Source organism: Jaculus jaculus, chromosome 2, assembly GCF_020740685.1.
Source record: "Jaculus jaculus isolate mJacJac1 chromosome 2, mJacJac1.mat.Y.cur, whole genome shotgun sequence".
NCBI classification, from domain to species: Eukaryota; Metazoa; Chordata; class Mammalia; order Rodentia; family Dipodidae; genus Jaculus; species Jaculus jaculus.
In genome coordinates, this window is record NC_059103.1 from 55,897,363 (window position 1) to 55,915,353 (window position 17,991).

General features: G+C 43.8%; 2 protein-coding genes and 1 pseudogene across 8 annotated transcripts in view; 2 read left to right on the forward strand and 1 right to left on the reverse strand.

The window, feature by feature from the left end:
* Positions 1-15,087, reverse strand: part of Sh3yl1 (SH3 and SYLF domain containing 1) — a 32,816-nt gene extending 17,729 nt beyond the window's left edge. For 2 of the 5 annotated variants that reach the window (XM_045144265.1, XM_045144263.1), the window contains exons 1-2: positions 14,669-15,087; positions 3,764-3,874 (exon numbers count right to left, since the gene is read on the reverse strand). In XM_045144265.1, the coding sequence (XP_045000200.1) occupies positions 3,764-3,787 (24 nt within the window). In that variant the 5' untranslated portion in view covers positions 3,788-3,874; positions 14,669-15,087. Of the gene's footprint in view, positions 1-21; positions 136-3,763; positions 3,875-9,013; positions 9,031-14,668 lie in introns of those variants that run through there. The other 3 variants (XM_045144264.1, XM_045144262.1, XM_045144266.1) reach the window with 3 other exon arrangements.
* On the forward strand, positions 5,192-5,886 carry LOC123458543 (annotated as a pseudogene).
* Positions 15,088-15,286: 199 nt separating the features above from the next.
* Acp1 (acid phosphatase 1) overlaps positions 15,287-17,991 on the forward strand; it is a 28,253-nt gene continuing 25,548 nt past the window's right edge. For all 3 annotated transcript variants that reach the window (XM_045144421.1, XM_045144422.1, XR_006635797.1), the window contains exon 1: positions 15,287-15,371. In XM_045144421.1, the coding sequence (XP_045000356.1) occupies positions 15,329-15,371 (43 nt within the window). In that variant the 5' untranslated portion in view covers positions 15,287-15,328. The remainder of the gene's footprint in view (positions 15,372-17,991) is intronic.

Genomic DNA, 17,991 nt, shown 5'->3' on the forward strand with positions numbered 1-17,991 from the left:
ATCTCTGCAAGGGTCACTTACTTCCATCTGGAAGACGTGCCAGGACAATCCCGCTGCCTCCCCTTGCTGTCACCAGAAACCCAGCTTTAATCACAGACAAAATAGCAAGTCCTTTTGCCTTCGCAATCACATGGGCTATAAACAAACAAACAAACAAACAAACAGTGACCAAAATGTAGTTTGTGGCTTAAGTGTGATTTTCTAAACACATAACTGAGTTTACCTTTTATTAATATGAAAATTTGGTTCTGTAACAAAACTTCAGTGGCTTCTTCCACTTTAACTTCATGATCTACTGTAGTAATCAAGTATTATCATTATACATTGAAAATCTAGTTTACAAAGATTGGTTCACTCATATTTTGGGTTTCATTACATAGAATAAGATTTACTAATGTATGTATCTAGTAAAAGCAGAGCTCCACTGCTTTGGAAATTTTTCATATGATAACATATCTTCCAAAAGGCAAGGCTAATGACATCACTGAAAGGTAATTTATCTTGTCAAATAGCCTCTTAGGATAGTGGGACCAGATTCTATATACTAAAGCATGGTAAGGTTTTGTAAATACTCCTTGAAAGTGTGAAATTTATAATTATGTCACTTTAAAATTTAAATTAAACTGGGTGTGGTGACACATGCTTTTAATCCCAGCACTCAAGAGGCATAGGTAGAAAGACTGTTGTGAGTTTAAGACCAGCCTGAGATTACATAGTGAATTCCAGGTCAGTCTGGCACAGAACAAAACCCTGCCTAGATAACAAAAACAAAACAAGACAAGACAAAAAGTTAAATTAGACTTTTAGAAAAAATACACCACAGAAGGGTCAGCACACAGAATACTTGGGGCTCATTTGGCAACAGGAAATACAGAAAAGGGGGCTTTCCGGGCACCAGGCACTAGGTACACTTTACCTTTGTATTTTCAGAGGCAGAAAAAGTATTGTCATAGACTGAAAGCTGTAGCTCTTATCATGTACAATCAAGTATGTTTATAGTTGCAGGTTGGCAGCATATCCTCCACACCTCATGTTCTGGTCTCAATGTTTCTGATGTTACTAATGTCTCAATTTCAAAACATTAAACATAACGCCATGCTTTTAAAATTAAATTCTCCACATGCCAGCTATCTTTTTTTATAGATTACCTACCCACAGTTAGGGACAACAAAACACCAGGACAGTAATCCCTAAATGATTTGCCAACAGGCTTTTCATTTACAGCACAGAATGAACTGGTGCAGATTTACTTTCTAAACTAAGATTCTTTTATACATCAATCCTTAACCTCTGAGGGCAAACACACACTGGGCTTAGGAGGCGCTCTTCACCACAAGTCAGTGTACTGGCCACTGGACAGACCAAGAGATGGCAGCTTTCCACTTCTTTGGCAGACTGCAGCTGCTGAGAACTCAAGTTCTTTATTGGAATTTTCTTTAAACTTGCAATCAGTGGCCCCGAAATGTGTATGTGCAAGCAGCTCAGTGGGGAATTCATGAGATCCAAGCAGAGCCTTTGTAAACTATGGGGGATGCTCAGCAGCTGTGCCAGGCTGAACCTGCCTAAGGCATCAAGGCTCAACAGTGACTGTGTTCTCAGGAAGAGGGAAAGTGCTGGGTCAACACAATTGTAACTCAAATAATAAAATTCTGATAATCATTTAAACATGTTAAATAATTTAAGAGTCTGGCTTAGAAAAATTCACTTTTTTCTTGGTTGCAGGACAGTCAGTCACATATTGTGATTAATTAGGAGGGAAATTAGTTTACAGCATTATCCAAGCTAACTGCATACAAATCTTCTTGGCATGAGTATTCTGTGAACCTCCTTTGGAAACAGCTAAATACTAGGCATTGTAACCAACAGGTAGTGTCTCCCCAAAGCTCACCTCTGAGCCAGACTGTCTGTGATCAGCCTGACCACACAAGAGGAATATGTTAGGGCAGGCATTCCTGGCCTGCTTCTCTAAGGGTGACTAGGTGTGGTAGAGTGACATTCAAGGCATGTATTTATTCATTGTGTATGTGTCATGTAGTGTGGCTGCATGCACATGCATGTATGTGCCCTTGTTGCCTGTGACAGGACACCCTCACTGGAGGTGGCCAGAAGGAATGGCAGGTGTCCCCTCCACTGTTCTTCCTTCTGTTCTAACTTGAGCCAGATTTCCTGATTCTGGAGCTTGTTTTTTCTTTTCTTCTTTTTTCTCAAGCCCCTGCCATCCTCCTGTCTCTACTTCTCATAGAACTGGGGTTTACAGATGTGCATGGCCACACCCAGCTGTTTATGGGGATCCTGGGGATAGCGCTCAAGCTTTCTTCAAGGTCTCCTCAGGCCTTCGTGCTTGCACAGGAAGTGCTCTTAACTGCTGGGCCATCTCTCTAGCCCCAAGCCCATGTTTGATGACTGAGGGAACATTGACTGATGCACAGTGGTGCTGGGAATTATCAACCTATGTCTTCTTAAACAACTACTGAACCTGAATGTCTTATATATAAGGAAACAGCACAAAATTAAAATTTATCAGGACTCTCATGTTTGACTCTGCTTTGGTACTAACTGTCCTGCTTCAGGAAAGGTGGTCTTATGATTCACTCTACTTAGCTGCCACAAAGATTTGGGTCTGCTATGCTACATTAGCATGCCTATGTGAACACAGGAATTAAAGGCATTGTTAGTGCTTGTTGTGTCTTACTTATGGAGTTACTAGTATTTGGTATCTGTATCAGACAGCTTCAGGTTCACTGAGATGAACTTTCAGACCAGACACAGTTATGGAGGATGGGATATTTATTGAAGCCAACAGATCCAGGGGAAGTTCCATAAATGGCTTAAGAAGCTGGCCTGCCTTCACAGGATCAGGTGGAGAGAGAGAAGAACAAACCCAAAGGCCAAAAGCCACCAGCACATTCCAGCTAGGCACACTTTGCATATCTTCAGATTGAATCCTGAAACCTACCACTACACCTTAAGATCACCCAGTGACATTGCCTCCAGCCAGGTGGCTACAGATGCAAACTACAAACAATAAAAAACTGAATATATTGGGGGCCATCTATTCTAGTCAAACCACCACAGTATCCTTTATGAAAACTTTGAGTATGAAGTAAGAGTGTTGTTTAGAAGAATAAGAAACCAGTTCTGGAATTCATCAGAGTTAAAGTGCCAAATTCTTTTTGGCGCCTTTCGCTTAGGTAACACAAGACTTGCCAATTATTTGTAAATGAAATTTCCTTAATTTGTGAGAAACAACTCACAAGTGCTTTAAAAAGATATGCTTTGGGTTGGAGAGATGGCTTAGCAGTTAAGGCCCTCACCTAAGGAACCAGGTTCAATTCCCCAGATCCCATGTAAGCCAGATGCACAAGGTGGCACATGCGTCTGAAGTTCATTTGCAGTAGCTGAAGGCCCTGGCAAGCTCATTCTTTCTCTCTGTACCTGCCTCTTTCTCTCTCAAATAAATCAATAAATAAAATATTAGAAAAATAAAAAGATCTGCTTTGCAAAGTCCTCAAAATTTGCTACAAAGGACAGAAGAGTTGAGGAAAACTGAGGGTAGCAAGGTCTCAAGGTTGAGGCTGAGGAAGCAGAGTGAGGAAGGGTCCTGTGTTCTCTGGCTCTGATGGCTGACAGCAAGAGGACTGTCGTTGAGGCACTTCCTCTCTCAGGACAAGGACAGTGGTGTTTTTAAATAGTGGGCACCTGACAACAAATGCTTAAAAACAAAAAACAGCAATGTGAAAAATGCATCTAAAAATTTGCCTACCTGGAATGATCTTGTCAGGTCCATTTCTGGAAGTTATTTCTGTGAATTCTCTTAATATTTTGGCAGCCTTCTTTGCTTCTGATTTCAGATTGGAAGGTATTGGGTTATTCACTGAAAGATTTAAAAAGTAGAGTGAAAAAGTTTATGTGTAAATTCAGAACTTGTTGCAATTTCATTTGTTTTCTCACATAAAATCAAGAATTTAGAAGTTCTATTTCCCCACAGAGTGACTGTAAATCCCGCTGGCAACAATGTGCATGAATGTCAATGTGCCTGAAACCCCAGCTGGGGAAACTGAGGCAGGAGGAGCACTTAATCCAGGAGCATGAAGTACACTATGCTGATTGGGTGTCTGCACCAAGTTCAGAATCAATATGGTGACCTCCCTGGAAAATGATTTTAAGTCTTTGTTTTCTGACTACTTCATTGCTTAGGAAAGATGTAAAATCTTTCAGATGGGAATTCCCAAATTTGGCAAGTCTCACCAATTATAAAATCAAGGGATATTTAGATAAAATCTGGCACCATCTCCTCACTAGGTATTTTCTTCCTGTAATTAAATCATCTTAATGCTAATAAAAAATTAAATTTGAGGGCTGGAGAGATGGCTTAGCAGTTAAGCGCTTGCCTGTGAAGCCTAAGTACCCCGGTTTGAGGCTCGATTCCCCAGGACCCACATTAGCCAGATGCACAAGGGGGTGCACGCATCTGGAGTTCGTTTGCAGTGGCTAGAAGCCCTGGCGTGCCCATTCTCTCTCTCTCTCTACCTATCTACCTCTCTCCCTCTCTCTCTCTCTGTCACTCTCAATAAATAAAAATGAACAACAAAAAAAATTTTTTAAAAATTAAATTTGAAAATTAACAAAAAATGCATTTACTAACTATATGCAAGTTATAAAATTGAATATGGCCTTTCTGATCAGAAATGTTTAAATGTAGACTTTCCTACAAGTACAATTCTGGCACACTTGGGAATTGCATGAGTGTACCCACTGCATGCCTGCACTTGCACAGCCTTTTACATTCCCAGAGTTGCCAGGATATTTGTAACCTCAAGTGTACTGCTTGCCATAATAGCTTAGTTGCAATACCAATCCAATTTGTTACTCTGTATTAGCTTTGTATGTGCCAGAATTTCATATAACTGAAAGTAAATGGTATCTACCCTTTCCTTGACAGCTTATACTATTACGCTGTAACACTAGTGGGAGTAGTAAGTCTACATTTTCCCCTGCCAGGCCAAATTCTTGTATGCGGGAACACCACAATGTGTTCTTCCATTTATTTGTCCACAGATAGTTAGGTTGCTTCCAGTTTTTGGCTATTCCAAATACACTTGCTGTAAATACCCATAAAAGTGCACAAATGTTTCATTTCCTCTGGTTCTATGCCGCATCAATTATCAAGGATATAAACTGCTAGCTCACAATGGTTAAGTGCATGTTTAATCATGTAAGAAACTTCCAGGGCGCTCCACGAGGGTGTTCCCGCCTTGTGGTGAAGTTCAGCGTGGAGTGGGCAGCGGGGCCATAGGAGCTCTCCAAGCCCGTGGTAATGGAGTATTTGGCTCATCCTGGCACACTCAGCTTGGCTGCTGGACTTGCTTGTGGCATGGGCCTAGGCTGGGGCCTCCAGGTACGCCTTGGGGTGCTCCCCAAAAATTCAAGACAGACAGACAGAGATGGGAACTGAAGCAAGCATCCTGGGAGAGGGTGGGGAATACAAGATGATCCTTGTGGTTCGAAATGACTTCAAGATGAGAAAAGGGAAAGTTGCCGTGCAGTGCTCATGCCGCAGTGTCCGCCTACAAGCAAAATCAAAGGAGAAACCCTCACATGCTCCAAGAGTGGGAGTGCTGTGGCCAGCCCAAGGTAGTGGTCAAAGCCCCTGATGAGGAAACCCTGCTTGAATTATTGACCCATGCAAAAATGTTGGGACTGACTGTAAATTTAATCCAAGATGCTGGACGTACACAGATTGAAGCAGGTTCTCGGACTGTCCTAGGAATTGGGCCAGGACCAGCGGACCTCATCGACAAAGTTACTGGTCACCTAAAACTTTACTAGATTGGCTTTTGTGTGATGATGATTCTATCACGTGTTTAGAGCCTATCAGATTCTAAAAATAAAAGCCAAATTTCTTACTCCCATTTAAGATTAAAAAAAAAAAACAAAACAAAAAAACACCTTCCAAAGAATGGAATTGCTTAAAGTTCTAGTTACTTCACATTCTCACCAAGTATGTGGTATGGAAAGTCTTTTAAATGTTAATTTATTTAAATCCACACTTCAATGTGGATTTAGTTTTTATTTTCCACATGCCTAGCCATGTTGAAAACTTTGCTTATGCTTATTTGATTTCTAATAGTATCTTTTCAAATCTTTTGCCTTAAAACACCTTTATATTCATATGCATGTGTTTATTTATGCACATACATACAATATCCGTAATATTTTCCCAGTGTGCAGTTTGCCTGATCATTTTCTCAATGGTGTCCACTGAAATCAAGGAACATTATTTCTTGAAATATATTTAGACCTTCCTTTCCCTCCTGATTACCAGATTTCAAATCTATACATCTATTGTTACTTTTTTCCAAACGTGGCATGGAAAGTTCTGTTCCTTTTCTCACACCTGTTGATGCAAAAACGGATAACAGTTTATTCTGTAGGCAAATATGAGTGACCATGGCCTGAGAACACAGATTTAGATTACTCCAAATTCCACATTCCAATTTGTTGCCAATTTCATGAAGGTTTTATAGGTACAGAATAGAAGAAAAGACATAAATCATGGCACTTTTCAAATACATTGGCTGACTACCAGGCGGGTGAGTTATAGCAAAGCAGAGATGGGGGGACTCCACTATAGGCTTCAGATACTGTCTCATGACATTCTCAATCCTTGAAGTGGTGGAAGCTGGAGGTCTGCTAATACATTCCAAAAAGGTCACATCTGATCAACTAATACCAGGATGTTAGGCCAGACACAGAGGTGGGCAATAAATAGATATTAAGGTAATTTGGCTCTGATCCTGCAACAGCCCATCCCTCTGTGATCACAAGTTTTTGCCAGTCCATTCAGTAGAAAGTAGGTAGTGGATACAGGGCTTTTCTGGGAACTTGAGTTCACATACTCTTGGCTCCTCTATGGATAGTTCTGGTTGCTGTGTCTTCAAGTTGACCATTATGTTTTTCTTTCAGATCTGCTCCAGACAACATGCCTCCCTCCACGTCTCCTGGGCACTGTTCTGTAAGTCCTTGCACACACTTGGCAGCACTGCAGCCATTTCTGATTTCTCTGTCAGTTTTGGTCTTGTGGTCATCTCTGTCTTGACTGGCTCATGCAGGTCATATGGTTCTAGTAGTTTGATGACTGCTGGATACCACTGCAATAGCCATGTGTGGAGATCAGGTTGCACTATATTCTAAGTTACTCCATGTCCTGGCTTTAGGCTGTGCCTTGACCTGGGTGACTAATTTGCAAAGAAGCAGTTGTTTCCACTTTGAGTACAAAATCAATGGCAGAATGATGCGACATGTTTTGTCACATAGATACCACCAACCATCCAGCACCAATCATGAGGCATACACTGATAAACAACTGATTCATGCAAATAAAAAGTACCATTTATGAACTGATATAGACAAGGAATATAAGGGTAAATTAAGATCAGATTTGAAGACTGGGGAGATGGTCAGTGGTTAAAGGCACTTGCCTGCAAAACCTGCTGGCCCAGGCTCAATTCCCTATTACTCATGAAAAGCCAGGTGGACAAAGTGACACATGCATCTAGAGTTCGTTTGCAGTGGCAAGAGGCCCTGGCTCCTCATATTCTCATTTTTATCTTGCATGAATAAATAAAGAAATAAAAACATTTTCAAAAAGTGCTATTTCAGAGCTGGAAAGATGGCTTAGCAGTTAAAGCATTTGTCTGTAAAGCTAAAGGACCCAGGTTCATTTTTCCAGGACCCATGTAAGCCATGCATGCATCTCAAGTTTATTTGCAATGGCTAAAGGCCTTGGTGTGACCATTTTCTCACCATATATATATATATATATATATATATATATATATATATATATATACATCTGCTTCTCTCCCGCTCAAATAAATATTTTTTTAAAAAAGCAAGAAATAATGCTATTTAGCTTAGAGCAATAATTAACCTTTAAAAAAAATTAGAAAAGCCAGAAATCTGAACCTATGAACACACCAGATCAATAAAGGATAACATACCACCCTTACCTGGATTGCACCTAACATCAGCAAAACCCACCCGCCTACCATCAGGCAAAATCTGACTGTCCCCAGGGTTTCCACTCAGCACATTCACATACTGGGCTCCCAAACAAGCTTTCCTATGAACTGCTTTCCTCCTGAGCCCTGCACTTTGGAGACCTCAAACTTGTCAGGCTCTGGGTACATCTAGCAGCTCTGGCTGGGACAATATATTTACTTGCCATGACTCTGCATCTTTTTTAGCAGCCTCTGCCTTCAGCAAAGTCCCTTTACTCTGTGCAACTTTTAAGCCTTTTTTAGTTATTCTGTAATATAGGGATATGCATATAGTTACTATGTGAAGTGTAAGACACATGAGAAACTCATACTAGTAATGATAATTAAAAGAACCTTTGATTACCAATGATCACACTATCAAGTGCAATCAGGATTCCTTGATTTTAAATTTCAGCCTAGAAAACTTGGCAGGGCTTGTGAGTTTGTTAATCAATAAATTTTGGCATTGTGGAAAGACACAAGCATGTCAGTCTACATTTTTGACACAGTGCAGTGATGACACTGTTGAGATTCTGGCTCATGACTTGGCCTGCACAGATGTGTGGCTCGTACTCCAGCCCAGTTTATTTTCTAGCTTATGTTGGTTGGTGTATAAGGCAGCATTGAGGACTGAATCCCATGACAGGTAGGACTCAGGCCTTGCAAAAAACAAAACAAAACAAAACAAAAAAACAAGTGGAAGCAGCTAGGGTTTTTTTTCAATGAAGAAGGGCTGAAGAGATGGCTTAGCAGTTAAGGCCTTTGCCTACAAAGCCAAAGGATCCCGGTTCAATGCTCTAGGACCAATGTAAGCCAGATGCACTAGGGGGCACATGCATCTCGAGTTCGTTTGCAGAGGCTGGAGGCCCTGGTGTGCCCATTCTTTCCCTCTCTCTGCCGCGTTCTCTCTCTCAAATAAATAAATAAATAATATATATAAAAGAAATCAGGCCAGGCATGGTGGCGCATACCTTTAATCCCAGCACTCGGGAGGCAGAAGTAGGAGGAGGATTGCCATGAGTTTGAGGCCACCCTGAGACTCCATAGTGAATTCCAGGTCAGCCTGGGAGCCTGGGCTAGAGTGAGACTCTACCTCCAAAAACCAAAAACGAAAAAAAAAAAAAAATCAGTGAGGAAAAGAGCCCCAGGATCCATACAGGTGGCACCATGTGTATGTGTTGATGAGGTAGACTTCTGAAAAGGAATGACAGACAAGTTTACATGTGTATTCTAGTCACTTAAGAGGCAAAAAAGTGAATAAATACATCAAATATGATTATCCTATATTATTATTTTTGTTACATTAGAATTTTTATCATAGTATCTCTGATTATATAGTATTCACAATATATTTGCAAATCCTTCCATAAAAAGCAGAGTTGTAGTATGGCTTTTTCATTAAATGTTAAAATGGATAAAAAGATGTGTTATCTCTGCAGTGCCAACTTCTGTTAGCAAGTACATCTTAAAACATTGTAATATTGAGTGGTTAGGCCCTCTTTTGGCTTCAGACTCCATCTTCCTGAGCAGGCAGAGCACAGCTCTACACAGGAGGTGGAAACTCCACAACAGGCTGTGGAGGGGGAATTCTGATATGTAAGTTACCATCCATGGCAAAAGACATAAGGAAATTGGGTGGTTTCTTGAGGCAGGGTGAGTGTGGACCAGATGTAGACCACATGGGAGAGCTTGGGGCAGGTTCAACCCCATGCAAAGGCTGCAAAGGCCCCTGAACAAAGGAGTGAGCAGCCTGGGAGCTGCTTGGCCCTAGAGCGCCCACAGGAAGACGAGGGAGCTGCAGAGAGGATTTTACTTGAGGGACCTTGTCACTCACAGGGCCTGGCGGGTGGGCTGCATCCTGGGAGGCCCTTCCTGGCCCTGGGACAAGTGGCTCACATAAGGAAGGAGTTCCTTGTTTACCTAACGAGTGCAGCCAGGTACTCTAAGAGGGTGAGGCCAGGAGTAAGCAGGTAAGTGGTCCAACAGGACTGGCAAGTTAGGCCCAGACCAGACCAGAACCAACTCCTGCCATTTTTAGAATCACGGGAGAGGTCAACTGGGATGTTGGTATTTGCCTTCTGCTCTGTGAGGAACCAGATAAACCTCTATCCAGAGCAGTGCCACACGTGCCCCCCACCCCTCCGCCCTTCAGTGAACAGCTTGGAGGCGAACACTCAAGAAGTGCAGTTTTCAGTGATTATGAAAAAAAAAAAGTTGTGGGAGTTAGTTTTCTCACTTGCTAAAGAAATACCAACATGATATCCTAGATTTTAGCACCTGGCTGGTGAAGTACAATACACACACTCTCTGGCCCTTTACAGAAGACAGCAGGAATCCCAACCTGTAAAACTAGGATTCCTTCAAGACCAGCTGACTGCTACTTCCTACAGAACACAGTTCTCAGTAGGGCTGATTTCTGCCCAAGCCTGGAATGCAGTATGAGCAGCTGCTCCAGGCCTCTTGTTAGCTTGGGGCATTCTCCTTCCACCTAGCAGACAAGCCTGCCTGGCTGGACACAGGAGTGCCAGGGCAGCATCATCCCCACTGCTGGCTGAAGTGGCCTGTGAACACTGTTTGTATATATCCTCCAAAGCTTAATGCTGACTGACCACATACGACAGCCCCTGCCAAGCCATGCTCCTGTTCTGAGTTCCCCTTTTCTGCACTAAACCTCAGATGCCTACAGACACTGTCCTAACTCTGTAGCTTACACAGTTTGTATGGAGCCTCTCTCTATTCTGCCTATCCCTAGCCTCCCTGTGGTTTGATTCTTGTGTCCTCCATAAACTTAGGTGTTCTGAATGCTAGGTACCCAGCTGATGGCAAATTGGGAATAAAGCCTCCTGGAGGCGGTGTATTGCTGGGGGTGGGCTTATGGATACTATAGCCAGCTTCCCCATGGCAGTTCAGGAGTGGTTGGCACACTCTCTTGTTGCTGTTGTCCAGGAGGTGATGTCCACCCTCTGCTCATTTCATCGTTTCTCCCTTGCCACCACAGAGCTTCCCCTTGAGTCTGTAGGCCAAAACAAACCCTCCCCCTCCCCACAAGCTGCTCTCGGTTGAGTGTTTTCTGCCAGCAATGTGAACCTGACTGCAACACTTCCCTTAAATTCTAGTCTCAACTTTATCTTCTTCAATACAGCTATTTAGACCCAACTCCTTCAACCCTACTATTCACTTCCTCTCAAGTCTTCTTCTCCGAAGCTCAGTTCAAAGCCCAACTGTGACTTCTACTCTCTTGAAGTCTCGACCTGGAGATTTTACTTCACTCACTGACTTCCTCCCGCCCCTCACAGCCCATCTGAGAGCATGCTGCTCTTGCTGGGCCTATTCTATGATTTCCTACTTGCCAGTTTCTAATATAGAACCTATTTTGATCATTACTACATTTATTTATTTATGTCCACAAAGACTTTCTACTTTGACCTCTTCCAACTAGGCTACGTGAGACCAGTTACACAACCACATTCAACATCAAGTATGGCCTATGCAAACAGCCTGTTCAGGGGGAAGGTCATGAGCAGCAGAACTTCTGGGCTCATGAATCCTATACCCCACAAGCTGTGACTGTAGATAGGCCATCTACTGGCAAGTCTGGTTCCAGTGAGAGTTTTTCAGTAGGTCAGCTGAATCACAGAACATTCAGGGATTCTACAAAATGTCCCACAAGATGCCTAGTCACAGTTACATGCAGTCTATTTTTGTCAGAACCAAAACATGCAAAATAAAATGTTATATACAGGTCCTCTTCCTGTTCTCAGCTTCATTTCCTGGACTGCCCACTTTTCCTCTGCTTTGCCATGGACGTCATGTGCCAAGACTCTATTGAGCGACTGCATTGCCTTCCTCCCATCACAACATGTGAACACTCATCAAAGTCTTAAGCTTCTGACTTCCTAAGCCAAGCAAACTATTTATAAATATTTGGGTTATTTTTCCTAAGAGGGTTGACTCCCAAACTTTAAACTCAAAATGTCTTAGATGAAAAGCGTCCTTTTAAAAGCAACTAAGATATCTGATTCCTACACTTAAAATTCACACTATAAAAATACTAAGAAGAGTTTATAGACTATTGGGAAGAAAATTTGTTTTGGGAACCTCAGAGTTTCAATAAACATAAGAACTGATAATGGTTTTACATATTCACCATCTGTCAATAACTTAGTCTAGGGCTACTGAAGTCAGTGACATATGAATCTTACTCTAAATAAATTTCCACTCAGGCTAGAAAGCTTACCAGTGCTTGCAATCTAGATGTATACTCAGGGTCAGGAGCAAAACCCCACAGATCATAGGGCCCCTCCCCACTTTCAACCCAACCAGCCTCATCATCAAGCACCGATTATATTACTTCGCTCAACAAACAGGAATTATGCGAAGGGTGCCTATTGGTAAAGGACTCTTACAAATGGTTTTAAAAATTTCTATTGAGTAACATATTAATTTATAAAACCTTGTAATTTACATGAAACTGAGGTTAACTTTCTCAACTGATAAAAATCCCATCAGAAATCAGAAGAAACTAGCTAAGGATATACAGTATTTAGAACAAGTTGACCAAATTTTTGCCAAAATAAAAGAAATTTTGTTTGTGAGCTCACTCAAGAACTTTATTTTATTTTATTTTTTTATAGTTTTTTGTTCATTTTTTATTTTTTTATTTGAGAGCAACAGACACAGGGAGAAAGACAGATAGAGGGAGAGAGAGAGAATGGGCGCGCCAGGGCTTCCAGCCTCTGCAAACGAACTCCAGAAGCGTGGGCCCCCTTGTGCATCTGGCTAACGTGGGACCTGGGGAACCGAGCCTCGAACCGGGGTCCTTAGGCTTCACAGGCAAGCGCTTAACTGCTAAGCCATCTCTCCAGCCCACACTCACTCAAGAACTTTTAACACTGCTGTCTGACATCTTTCCCCTTTTTCTAGATCAATACTACCTTTCTGGGACTTGGGTTTAACTATTCCCTGTGTCTTAGCGAGACAAAGCTTGTCAGTTCTAGAAATCAGAACTTGTTACTGGTCAGATCATTAATCTCTCAATAACCAAATTTCAACTCCATATCTTCTTGTGTTTTCACTTCCTAGCTGCCGCTGGGAACACTGGACAACAAAACCTTTACAGGGCACCTGCTCCCCTAATCCCTCAGGGAGCCGCTGGCTCAGGACAGGACCACATAGGTCATTCTGGTCTGATTATGTCATTTAAAAATGTACTCTTTCTCAGAGAAAATTCAAAACCCAATCCCAACAGCAGAGACTTGTGTCTTTTTGTGACTGAACTGTAAATGTTAATAGGCATCACAGTCTGTCTTAGTAGCCACACAGTTCAGTATTTCCCTTTAATCAGGATCAAATATCTTTTATTTTCAAGCATCAAATCAAATTTCCAAGTAGGGACAACTTTTTTGAGAATAAAACTTTCTTAAACAGAATAGATGTGCCAGAGTATTAACTCATTTCACAGAAATTTTGCTTAAATTGAATGTTAGTGAACGAACAGCCAATTCTTAATTTGATTGCAATAAACAGGATGGAGGTTACCACTTACTCTATTTTAACTTCCCAACATAACAATTTGCGATCAGACGCTGCTCAGGCATTTCATAACAGGCAGCGCCTTGGAGTAAAACAGCACCTTAAATCAGAGCCCTGCTGTTCTGTGAGCTGTGTATGCAGGTTTTCTAACTCATTATTAATCCAAACATTTCCTCACATCTCAATGAAACACCTGGTTGAGCAGGAATGCAAGACCTACACATTGGATAAACACAGGAATACAGATCAAGCTCCTGCCCCAGGGCAGAGCATTCTTGCAGGTGGGAGTGGCTCCTTCAAGTCTTTCTAGCTCAACCCGAGCAGAGTAGTGGGTAACAGTAGGCATTTTTGAAATGAAGATGCTACGCTTTCAGAAGTAGAGAATGCCCGTTTCGTTACTTTAATCAAATCAATAGAGGGCAGTCTCATACTAAAAAAGAAAGACCACCTCAGTGAAAGATTCTCTAGCCACTCCGCTTTCAGGCCACCACAGTGGTCTAGCTCGGACTCCATGTTGCAAGGCCAGGTGACAGTGTGTGGAGGGCGGGAGCCCCTTGCCCAAAAGAAAGCCACCTTCCTCCTGACAGTCTCCCTCCCGAAGGAACACCCCTTATCCCGAGAGCCCCTCGCCCATGAAAGCCGCACTATCCACAGAACACCCCACCCCCAGGAACCCCTCCAGAAGAACACACCCTCCCAGGTGAGCCCCATGCAAATCTTGGGATTCGCTGCAATGGCGCGGGCCCCGCCCACACGTGTCCAGTGCGTAAGATGCCCTTTCTCAAAAATAATTGGGCACCAGAACATAGCGAAACACTAGATCTTACAAAAAAAAAAAAACCACATAAAATTAACGTCAGTCGTCAAAATATGAAACTCAGGAGAGCTTTTCTAGGAACTGAAACGGCTGTGACTCTTCTTCAATCAAAACCCTAGAAATCGCTAAATCTTCTGTTCTGGGGATCGGCGGAGCGATCGACGCAGCGAGGAGGACCCGGCAGATGCGCGACCCAGCCCACCCAGCGACTGACTGACGATGCCCGGTCCTCTATCGCATTGCAACGCCCGTCGCCAGCAGGGAGACCCGTACTCACTGGTGGTCGCGCCGCGCTCCGCTTGGTGCCAGCTTTAGGCACCGGCTCAGGAAGAGGAAGTCCTCTCGGTCCGCCTCCCCAGGTCCCGCCCCGCGGGCGCACCTGACCCAGGTGAGGGAGCAGGTGGAGTCCGCCCAGCTTTCGCCCGTGAGCAATGCCCTGGACCTCTGCTCCGGACCGCACACAATTGCGTCCGCCCTCCTCATGCCCGTGGAGCCTTCTAAACCATCCTATCTTTGCATCAGGAAGACCCACCACCCAGAAGGGCAGTGGAGTACCCAGGGGCTGGGGTCCAGCGGGTGCACCGCAGGAAAGGGTCGAGAACTGGGGCTAGGGCAGCCCCGGAGTCAGCGAACCGCTCGCGGGGAGCCCACCGACCGCCCACTCCAGCCCGGCGCCAGGCACATGTCGCCGAGCGCGCCCGGAACGCACCCGCCCGCGCTCAGGTGCGCTGCGCAGGCGCGCTAGTTCGCAGACCGAAGGGGACTCGCGACCCCGCCAGCCCGGCGTCGCCCTCCCGAGACTCGTGGCCCCGCCTCCCGCGGCGCGCGGGTACAAGGAGGTCGTCTGCGCAAGCGCAGGGCGAGACGCTAGTGGTACGCATGCGCTGCGTGAGGACGCGCCGACGCCGTCTCTGCGCGCCGTAGTCGGCCTGGGAAAATGGCTGAGGTAGGACCCAAGTCGGTGCTATTCGTGTGTCTGGGTAAGAGCTCGCCAACTTCGTACACTTTCCTCCTTGGGATCTTGGGCTGCGCACTGTGTTGCGCCTCAAGCCAGAAACACTAGGCCGGGGAAAATGGGCGCCTTGGCAAAGTCTTCCCGAGCCTCTGCCCACCTTCATCCGCTCGCACCCCCTAAACCTGTGTCCCCCGCCTGCACCCCGACAGCCTCTGGCCTCCTCCTTTCAGTCTGTATCACGCGTCACCAGCTGTGTCAGTTTTCTCATCTCTGTGACAACGTAACCAGAACAACTTTAGGGAGGGAAAATTTGTTTTGGCTCATAGTTTCAGTGGGTGCATTTCAGGCAGTGGTTGGGCTCGGTTGATTCTGGGAACATCGTGGTCGTCATGGTGTCCAGAGCTTGAGGCACTGGCTTTTCACTCCATGTGGACCGGAAGCACAGAAAAGCGGTCAAGTAGGAAAAGACCAAGGCAAGTTTAAGGACACATCCTCGGTGATATACTTTCTCCAGTTAGGCGATTTCCTTGGGCTGCAGTTACTGTGGGTTTCAGCTTACAGTTTTCCATTCTCTGGGTCTCTGTAATTTTGGTTTCTAGCCCATTTTCTCTGTGTGCATGAACAATGTGAAGTTCTTAAAGATAAATAAATCTAAAAATACCTTCCCATTCAGAATTAGTTTCATTCTTTGAATTTCATCAGACACCACCCCCCCCCCACACACACACTTACTTGAAGGAGAATTTCTTTCTTGAGCGTTCTTCATCACTGCCTGCACCCCGAGGAAGCCCGCCTAAAGTGGTGCGTTACTGTTTGCATTTCCAACAGGAGAGAGCTGCTCCTCTTTGGAAGTCCACTTGGCTTCCTGCTCACCCACCATACCTTTTCTCCCCATGCTAGCTGGCTGGCTCTCTGAAGGTGATTTGTGTTCGTTGATAATGTGTTCAGTTTTACTGAGCTCCATATTGTGTTTTACGTGGAGACCCTTGTGTTCTGTAGGATCAAATTCTTGTACTCCCATCTTTGCTTTCCCAGGCCATTGCCTCTTTTTACCTCTTATGGAGAGATTTTATTCCACAAATTTCATTATTGATAACCTGGTGCTATCCCAGTGAGTGCTAACTTTCTTGTGGGCAATAAGGAGGGTTTTCTGTTTTCCCATCTTGAGGACACTGCAGTATGGGGTGCTCAGTGGGTGTTTGTGCAATTTAATTTCTGTAAGGAAAAAAGTAAAAGTCTGGTCTCACTTCACATTGATAGTGAGTATTAAGGTTTTTGTTGCATACTGGCTGGTGGAACCAGTTTTGTTAAATAGTGCTTTTTTTTTTTTTTTTTTTTTAGGTATCTAATAGTTTCCCATTGTTGTGCCTGTGTTCACTTGCTATTGTTGGCTATGTTGGCATATTGCACTACAGTCACCACAGGGAAGGGTGTGTTTGTGGACATTTGTCTTCAATACAGTTCCTTTGTGTTGTTGTTTGTTTTTCCAGGCACTGTATGCTAGGCATTAAGGATGCATAGAATAGTGAACATCACAGATGAAGCCCAGTCTTTCTGGAGCTACATTTTGTGTCGACCATCATCAACCAAGTGGTACTGTGTGAGAAGTGTTCAGACAAAGCTGGAGCAATTTGATCGGGAAGGACACACCTGAAGGCAACCAGTGAGCAGACTTGAGGGTGGCCAGGGACATGTGCACTCTGTAAACAGCCAGAGTAAATCTTTGAGCTTGTAAAACAGTGGTGTAGCCACTGACCATTTATAATAGATGGAACGTGGCTGTGTTGAAGTGGAGCTTTATTTGTAGATACCAACACTGGAACTCTGTCATTTTCACATATAACAAGATTTTCTACATTTGCATTCTTCCCTGTGACTTAAGAGTATAAAATGTATTCATAGCCTTCTGGGCTATATACAAAGATGGTAGGACATGAGTTTTTGTTTTGGGATTCCTATTTGAGGTTCAGATCTTTGGAGGCTGTGTAAGGACCTGGCCTTGGTATGCATGAGATAAGTCATGGGAGGTGTTGAGCAGGGTAAAGGAGGCATAGCTCTTGTTCCATCTGCAGGGTTGAGATTATGCTGAAGGAGGGACGAAAGGGCAAAGATGCCCTTCCTGGCCAAATGTTTGTTGGTCAGATGGTGAGACTCTGTTCCTTGAAAATTTTAGGGGAAGAAAGGTGCATTCTGTATAGTAGCCCTTCTAGAATACAGTGAACTGTTTTACTTCACATGCAAAAGTTTTATTCTATCAGAGCCTTTAGTTTGACTCTTTTTTAAAAAATTTATTTATTTGAGAGCAACAGACACAGAGAGAAAGAGGCAGATAAAGGGAGACAAAGAATGGGCGTGCCAGGGCCACCAGCCACTGCAGACGAACTCCAGATGTGTGCACCCCCCTTGTGCATTTGACTAACGTGGGTCCTGGGAAATCAAGCCTCGAACCAGGGTCCGTAGACTTCACAGGCAAGCACTTAACCGCTAAGCCATCTCTCCAGCCCTAGTTTGACTCTTAAGACTGAGTTGTAGAGAAGCATCAGAAGTTTGTTGGTGGCAGGGCTACTGGCCAAGAAGAGCTTATTTTAGCAACATGATGAGGTTAGCTTTGTACTCTGTAAAGCAGAGACCTTCTGAGGAAGGCA